The 9,319-nt window shown below is 28.6% G+C and overlaps 1 protein-coding gene across 1 annotated transcript; it reads right to left on the reverse strand.

The window, feature by feature from the left end:
- Positions 1–316: 316 nt before the first annotated feature.
- LOC107450535 (flavin-containing monooxygenase 5-like) lies at positions 317–7,530 on the reverse strand. The gene is made up of 3 exons (XM_043039116.2): positions 7,425–7,530; positions 3,902–4,535; positions 317–1,316 (listed from the first exon to the last, which is right to left on the reverse strand). Exons 1-3 carry the CDS (start codon positions 7,502–7,504, stop codon positions 387–389), a joined length of 1,644 nt encoding a protein of 547 aa, XP_042895050.1. The 5' UTR covers positions 7,505–7,530; the 3' UTR covers positions 317–386.
- Between the last annotated feature and the right edge of the window lie 1,789 nt (positions 7,531–9,319).

Here is a 9,319-nt window from a genome sequence, read left to right on the forward strand (position 1 = left end):
GATCACTTAATATTTTGGCCCTGTAAGAGTAGCCAACAAATCTGCCCTGTAAATGCCCTAATTGAAAAAATGTTAACACAGTTGGAATTAGAAGTAAAAAAAAAAGGATTTATCTTTATGTTATCATTTCATAAGTCTTTTATCCGAGTTTTGACATGAATCTTTGCTTCTAACGAAAAATAATGTTTGTATTAAATACATTGTAAACGCATAACTGTATTTTTAAATTTTAATAAGTGTGAAATAAAAGCAAAGAAACAAGTTATTTATTAATCTTCATACGCTTTTAAAATTTATATAAATGCTATGAGAGCCCTCTCAAATATTCATAATAGTACTTTTAATATGTAGTTTTATAGATGACATTTTTTTCTAGAAATTTTCGTTTACGAGGAATATGCTAAATTAACGTGAACTTGATTTCTATTGTCTCGATTTCTATGTAATGGTGATAATAATCTTTGTTTGCTTGTCAGAATTGCTTGTCTAGCACCTTTCCATTTATGTGGTCCTTTCAATCTGTATTGATAAGCTAGAGCTGGACCCCAAACTAATCTCCAATACAATTTTATGTCCGTAAAAAACATTTTCCAAAAATTTGGTCTCGCACCTATCAAATATGCTATTTCATCCATGTATTGTACGTAATCAACTCTGATAGACATCTTGTCATTTGGAGCATATTTCTTTGAATTAGTTTTGTACCTACTTCTCACATCTTTTTCCATCACTTTTTGAGACGGGAGTGTCTTCTTGCCCATCAATACTTGGCTGACCCATCTAGCTTGCATTTCGGAAACCGGGAAACCGGGTCCAAACACTAGAATAAAACCCATAATTGCCAATGTGGGATGTCTTAGTTGAGGGGGAAAGATACACTTGTACAAATTTATGACACCATCTTCTTGTAGAACTATTCCCTCTTCTAAAAGTGGAAATTTCCATGTGTAGCCAGTAGCCATAATCACAGAATCTATTTTTGTAATATGATCATCACCTTTAAATAGTATTCCGTCCTCAGTAAAATGTGCAATATCAGTTTTCTGAATCACAGATCCAGATAAGAGTTTAGACCCAATGTGGTCGTTAATAACTGGATCCTTGGAGAACATGTGATAGCTAGGTTGTACACTGTACATTTTATGATCAAACTTCGGATTCAAGTATTTCATTTCAATGTATTTACTGCAAGCATCTCTTGGAAGGTAATCCAAAAAGAATGTCATATAACGACGTAGTAGTACATAGTCCATGGGATAGCCTTTCGGTCCCACTCTTGTCATTATGTATGCTCCAGTTTTTGTACTTAAATATACCTGAAAAAGACAGTTTAAACCTTAAAACTGACCAACATAATGATTTTTAAAATATATATTTGAATAATTTATTGAAACAATATGAATTAAAAATTTGTTTCAATAATTTATTAGAATCTAAATAAATTTTCTTTTTTGGACTGATTCTCGAAACATTAAGACTGCGCACTTTGTAAAAAATTAAGTTTCAAATTACCGTAAGAAGTAACGCCACTCAGGATGTTGGTATATTTTAACGTAAAATCAATTTTCACCGGAACATGTTACGGAATAAAAAATTCTGATACTCCGTAATGTTTAAAATAATAATTACAGTAAAATAATTGAATCACTTAAAATAAATACGCAATACTGTAAAAAATAATGCATAATATCTTAAGGTAAAATGGATTTGATGGTGAAATTGGATTCTAAGGTAAAAATGGATTTTTAAGGTAAAAACAAATCCTAAGGTAAAAATTAATGTTACTTAAAAAATTGATTTCACGGTTAAATGTATTTTACGGGTGATGCAGCCAAAGTACCGGTACCGTAAATTTATTCGCATTTTTAAGCAGAATACTTTGTTTCATTGTAAACTCTTTTCTTCCTGCGATATGATTTAAACTAACAATTAACACTGCACAAAACGTATTTAGTAGGCAAAATTATGGTGCAGAATTTTGTTTTTGCGATGCAAAATTACAAGTTTTAAAGGGGATACCAAGGGCATAATTTTAGGATACATCTTTCTTTTTTCATGGCAAATCATTAAATTTCTTCTGAATTAAAATCTGCAAAACTAAATTCATTATATTATTTAAATCATGAACCAAACTTCTGTACCCAAAATGTTTGGAAGAGGAATCAATTATAGAAAGAAATAAAATTTTTGTTTAATTTGGAAGGTCAAAGGGTAATTTTATTTATTAAGGTTCCAAACATAAATCTATATTTTTTTTTATCTTAAAGTTGGCTGTTGAATTATATCTTAAAGTTGCGTCTGGTACAAATAAATAAACTGTACAACAAAAACAATTTACTTTTTTATTTTAATTTCATTATTATACTCTAAGCTTTTTATAAATGGTTTAATAACTTTTCATTGATAAAAACCTCTAATTTACATGCTTTCTAAACAATAGAAGCCTTCAGCAATTTTTGACTGTTTTAAATTTAATGCTAATTTTTTACAATTAATGCTGAATGAGTACTATGTTAAAAATACATTTAAATTATGTAGTTATTATCAATTTAATACTAGTTTAAAAGTGCTCTTTAAACCTGGTTGACATATATTCTTTCTGTAACTGGTAATAAATCAACATAAAACTCAAATCCACTGAATAATGATATTTTCTATGTGCAAGTAAGGACTGCTTTCTCAACATTTTTTAATTAAAATTTGATATTACAGGTTGCGAGACTTTCAAACTACGATGACCTGCTTTCTTGAAAAGATGTTTATCAAAAATTATTAAATTAAAAATTTATAAAGAAGATAATCTACATTATTTCGGAGAAACATTGCCGAAAAAATATTGATTTATAAGAAACTACGTAAAAGATAACCTTCAAAATAAAATAATTGTATCTCAGACAACGAGGAAAAAAGGTTAACGGTTTTTATTGAAAAAGGAATTAGAGCCTTGAATATAAATTTAAGAATTAAAGAAATTTAAAAGCTAATTAATATGTTTTGCCTATAATAAGTGACTGAAGTCATACGAAGGACAGAATAGAGTTAAATATCCATGTATAGTTAAATGGATTTGATTAATTGCTTAGTAGGAACTTAAAGACAGTGTTTTTATGGTTACGCAAGTAATAAATTCGTACGTAATTCATAAAAAGTAAAATTTTAATTTGTTTTTCGATTGCTAAAATAAAATATCTTTATTTTTCCTCCTAATGAACATAAAAACATGTACATATTATAAAATTTATTATTCATTTTAAATTGCTTTTCTATAATAATAGTGTGGGTTAATTAGTGAAAAATTACTTATTAGGGAATTTATTTACTCATCCAGCTTATATATTTTAAAAATAATGTTTTTATATTTGTATGTCTGTATTTTTTAAAGTAGCTTATCTTTGAAAACCGAATCATATAATGTATTTCGAAAGAGTTTTATTGTCTTAAGAATGGGGAATAAGAAATGTTGTGACTGCATTCAGCTGTTTAAATATAACAGAACACTGATTTTAAATGTTTGAAGTTAAGTATAGAATCATTTAAGTATTTGAAAAGCATTAAATAGGTCTCAGTTTCTAAGCATCCAATAATCTAAACATCGCATGAAATCATAAGTGATTTTATTATTAAAATAAAATTTAAACTTTATAAAGGTAACTTTTCTCTGTAGTTTAATTTGCCATTTTTTGATTCATGTATATTAGTAGATTTTAACATCTATATATATTCGGAATTTCTTTCGCGAATTTCGATATCTAAGTTCAATTTCCGGCCATACCTTTATAGTTGCTCTTCCAATATAGTTACTCTTCATGTTTAAATTAATTACTGAAATTCCGTTGTAAATAGTGAAGAACTACTAGTGAGTTCACGTAGATGAAGAAGCTAACTAATAATATAAACTTACTTGTTTAGCAACATGGCTGATTTCAACTGCAGCATCTAAAGCGGAACATCCCATTCCAACAACAGCGACAACTTGTCCTTGGTACTCAGCTACACCTTTCAAACTGTGGCTGTGAATTATTTTACCTTTAAACCTTTCTTGTCCAGGGTAGGTGGGCATTTTAGGGCGGTTGATATGCCCAACGCATACCATAACACCATCAAATATATCACTTGTAATTTCACCAGTAAGAGTACTTCTCACTGTTACAACCCACTGCCCACTCATTTCGTAATCCTCAGCACGTACGACACTTATTGTCTCCATGTTTACCTTCACATGGCGCAGACAGTCTTTTGTATTCCAGTACTCCATAAAATACTGATAGAGTTCAAAATGTCTCATATAGTTATTATAGTGCTCTGAGGGGGGAAAATTACTGAACGCCCCCATTTCCTTACTGTGGTTGATGATTGTGGTGGGCATAATAGATGGAACGCCATCTTCTGTCTCTTCTCGGTAGTACCAGGTTCCTCCAGGTTTGCTCGTCTTCTCAAAACACACTGGTTCCAAACCTTCTTCCTTTAGCATGGCTATGGATACCATGCCCGTGTTGCCTGCTCCAATCACGGCTATCTTCTTTTTACTCATATCCCTGAAATTGAACGATGTTATGTAGGTTTCTGAAAGTAAACTCTAGATTAATAGTTTGGTGATAATGATAAGCCCTATAATGTTAATTTTACTTTTTATATATTTTTTCACACACTGTAAGAAAGGGTTTCTCAAAATTGAGAAAAAATGTGCCAATTTAGATCCCAAACAAATATAATCGAATTTGAATCCCCCATGTTCCCATTATGAAGTATAGTGATAAGTTCAAAATTGAAGCAACATATATGTGAAGTATGTTACATTGAAACAGCATATACATTGAAACATCATATTCTTTGAAATAGAATATTAGAGACTGTCACTGTACTCAATAAAGTGTATGTGAATTTTCAAATTTGACAATATTTGTTTCGGAGTTATTTTGCCATATTTTTTGAATAATCTTTTTTCTTTTGTACCTTTGAAATTTTCATAAACTATGAAAAAACTCAGCATAAAATTTTAAAACAATTTAATCTGAAGAAAATCCCATAAAAAACGCCTTTTAACCATTGATTATTCTTCAAAATTGGAACATGTTGAGAATTTGGTGTTTCCTCGAGAGCTTCGCAACAGATCATAATAGCGGAAGTAGCCCTATCCACGTATGATGATATTTCCAGTTGTGAGTTCTAATTCATTGTAAACCCTGATGATGTGCCCAACTCTCCAAGAAGTTTGTTACAGACTTTTATGTTTTTCCTTCTGATATATAAGGGAAGCTTGTATATTTCGATAAGAATGGACTAAAATTGTTTTCTGAAATTTTTGTAGCATTTGGAGCAAAATTCGATAGCCCCACACCTGATTTAGGATAGATCAAGTATTTGCATCTATGTAACAAAAAATTAGTTCCCCAGTATAAGTCATAAAAGCGTGAGATAAAACTATTTTTTTCTAAGAGCAGCATGCTAGCAAATAACTCATATTATAAAATCTTTAATAAAATTTATGAAAAACTAATTTTTTTCAGATGTAGCACGCAAACCACTGGTTGGGAAAGTTTCAAAATAGACAGATTCCTCATGTCTTCGAGCGAATTTACAAGTTTGGTGCAGATAGGTTTAGAACTACGGATTTGTATAAGGTACATACATGCACACATACATGCAATCTTACATATATATAAATACTAGGAGGCTCCGCCCCTGCTCCCTAACGCTCGCCAACCCCCGAGAATTGCTACGCAATCCTATGTGGTTCACGCCGTGAACCATGGCTCGCTGCGCTCGCTCGCCAATGAACACAATGTTCTAGCACAAAGACATAATATATTATTATCAAAGACATAGTATTTTATCATCAAAGACATAGTATTGTACTTATGTAGAAGAATTCTACCAATGTTCTTATTGGCTTTTAAAAAAGTATATTAGCCATTTAGATTCTACATGGTGAAAAAATCAAAACATTAGCTAAATAAGAAACATATTAGCAAAATAAATTATCAAATATTGCTTCACTAATATTCTGCATTTAAAAGCGTGAAAATTCAATGCATAAATAAACGCGAAATATAAAAAAATTCAATGCATTCAATACAAACACTTAAACGTTTTTTAGACGTTTAGGTAGCTCCCAGTAGAAAAATATCAATTCAACAGCGGTCTTTTAAAGCATTCTCACTTCAATTAATTCCTAATTGAGTTTAAATTAAATATTGTCATGTTTTTAGTGCATGAATCTGAATTGAACAACCTGATAATGCTCACTCTATTATATTATGCTCTGGTTATTGTTATCTGGTTGCTCACTACGTGCTCTTGCACGCCGAATCCAATCAATTAAAAATGAAAACTATTGCCAGCGCGAGAAAAGAAATATCATCGGTTTTATTGATACATACATACATACGTACGTATTAGCGTTTTATATAATATAGAAGATAACTATCAACATTACCGCTTAGCACTTGAAAATCCAATCAATAGATCAAAAAATATTCAAGTGTTCTGTTACGCTAACCAATAACATTAGAAATAATGTAACTGATTGTGATAGTAGAGTTAACAGTAATTAATTAATTAAATAGAGTAATTAAAATGTAATAAATGAAAATTTAATTAGCTAAATTTTAATAAAAATTCTTTAATATATTTCACTATATTGTATGAAGTACAATGCAATGTTAGCAAAAAAAAAATTGGTGGAAGAAATTTTTTAATAATATGAAAATAATAAATTTTGATTTAATTTATCATTCGTTAGTTTTTTATTTAGTGCTTGTTGCTTGGGTGAGTGCATTCGCTACAAAAATCTACGCGTTCGTCCAAATTCTTTCTTTGACTTTGTGTTATGCATGTAATTTTTGTAATTTAATAAGATAATTAATAAAAAAACTACCTAATTTATTACTGCAAAATTTATTTTTTCAGCATTTTGTCCCATTAATTCCAACACAATAGTAATTTTGTCAATATCTTCTGCGCTAAGTTAAATAATTTTGTTTACTGTATACAGGAAAAAATAGATTTTTTTTAAAATTTTTTAAAATATTGTATGACATTGGAAATCTCCAACAAATATAAAAGTCAATTAAAGCAGTTTAACACATCGATAATAATTTTTCATGTGTTTTTTTAATAAATCTATTTCATTTAAAATAATTCTAAATGTTTATATCTTTAAATTTTAAAGACTAAGTTTCATGGTGAACAGGTTTTGTACTTTTTATTTTCCTTAAATAATTTATATGAATTGTATAAATAATTTGATATATCTCATTTAAATAAAGACAATTGAAAATTCGTTGAAATAAAAATTAGTAAGTATCAAGATCTTTTTTTATGTTTAGTAACGCTTATTATCTAGGTCAGATAAGCAGAATATCTATCTGAAAATTAGTTTAAACAATTGATATTTAAAAATAAAATTTTTATTTTTTTCATACCTATGAGTTTCAATAGAACCAGCTTTAATATTTTTTAAAGCACAATTAACTTCATATTCATTGTGCCATTTTGACTTCATTTCTTCTGGAGGAATTCATAGATCTCTAAGGAAATAAAAGATGTATTATTTTGGTTTTATTTTAAATCTTTATTTATCTTTTTTATTTGTGGTAAAACAAAATAAGTGACAATTTTAAACAAAATAATTAATAAGATATGCTTCTTCATTGCTTGCAGTTTTATTTTTGCCATTTCTGCAATTTTTTATTCTGTTCTATTAAAAAAAGTAGGACATTAAATTCATATTTCAACACGTAAGTATTTGAGACTAAAAACAAGTGCTTGTGACATAATAAAATAACATTGTATACATGTATAAATTTTATATTTCTAAACCTTTTTTGATTTATACTTAATGCATAAAAGAAGTTTATACGAGGTTGATTACTTATTATTAATACCGAAACAATCAACATATAATTTTTAATTTCAGCTAAGTAATGCCTTATTGTGACGTGGTTCTCAATAAACAACAGCCGATTTTCATAAAAATTGATAGTCATGATAAAAATAATTTAGGCTTAATGCACACAAAGTGACAGATTTAAACATTTTATACAATTAAACAAAAAGTTACTATTGCATAAGTAATAACCGAAATTTTTTATAGACAGGTAGCATTTTATCCGAAATTCTGGTTTTCGCAATTATGGTTATAATTACAAAACATTTGCTAAAATGTACGAAACTTAAAAGTAAATTTAACCGATTGAATGGTTTTAATGCCCTGCGTTAAGGTATCATAATAAAATTTCCAAATTTTACAACATTTACCAAATTTTATCACATATTGTAAAAAGGCTTATTTGATTTTAGCAAAATCCTTAACGAACTGCTGATGTAAAAATTACCGAGGTCCTTGTTTCCAATAGTGCTAAAAACACGGTAAGTTTTACCATATTTTTGTAGTTTTGGCTATTATTTTTTTCTCAGCGTAATGCGTTATAATTAGTTAAACAAATTACTAATTTTACAAAGAATGGAATTTCCTAGCTTATTTTTTTTCCTAGCTGTACTGACTCTTATCGAACCCTAGACGTTATCATAAAAAGATATAGGTAAACTCTAACTTGTGATAAAGGCCTTCTTGACAGAGGATATGTTTTTTTTAACTATCAACAATGCCCTCATGATAAAATGATTAAAATACAATAAATAGTTTGAACATTAGTTTGTATAAAATTTAATAGTTGTTTTACGGTTAATAAAATTGTACAATTTTGTTGCAAGTTATTTACTTCACATTCCGACTGATAATTACAAAAATAAACTATTTAGAGCAATAATGCTTATTTTACATTCGCATAAGTATTATTGACCAAAGTTCATGAGACGAAAAAAGAAATCTTTTTCTTCTTCAAAAATAGGACTTTATTAAAGGAATTTGATATTCTTTTATTGAAGGAATAGGAAATTATAGATCAATTTTAGCAAAAGAAATTGATTTTATTTTGCAAGTATATCAATAAAATCTCACTTACCCTTTATAATATCCAAGTATGTTCTGCTATAAAACTCTTTATTCGTCATAAAACATTGGCTACAGTATTCTAAAAAAATGAAAGTGTGAGGTTGATATTTTCCAAATAGAACAATGGAATTAAGATAAAAATTAGGACAAAGCTAATAAAACTATAAGCTTTATCTTTTTCAATACATTTAATTTATTATTTAGACTACTTTCGCAAACTTCGATAGTTTTAATTTATGTTCCATTTTTCTTATTACCGTCTGTTACGGTAGAGCGACGGGGCACATTACATTCAAAAGCCAACTAATTCACCTGTAAATCTTTTTTATTTATTGCGTTGTGAAAACGTTTTAAAGCCCATTT

The sequence above is a fragment of the Parasteatoda tepidariorum genome, chromosome 1 (genome assembly GCF_982258835.1).
Source record: "Parasteatoda tepidariorum strain Cologne lab strain chromosome 1, Ptep-v5.0, whole genome shotgun sequence".
Classification (NCBI taxonomy): Eukaryota; Metazoa; Arthropoda; class Arachnida; order Araneae; family Theridiidae; genus Parasteatoda; species Parasteatoda tepidariorum.

What these genes read in the sequence shown, in the direction of transcription:
- LOC107450535 (XM_043039116.2), bottom strand. Translation starts at nt 7,504, where the DNA reads ATGAAGTCAAAATGGCACAATGAATATGAAGTTAATTGTGCTTTAAAA. An exon ending in GGTTCTATTGAAACTCATAG is followed by an intron (nt 4,536 to 7,424) that starts GTATGAAAAAAA and finishes GTTCAATTTCAG; the next exon opens with GGATATGAGTAAAAAGAAGA. An exon ending in TCAGCCATGTTGCTAAACAA is followed by an intron (nt 1,317 to 3,901) that starts GTAAGTTTATAT and finishes TGTCTTTTTCAG; the next exon opens with GTATATTTAAGTACAAAAAC.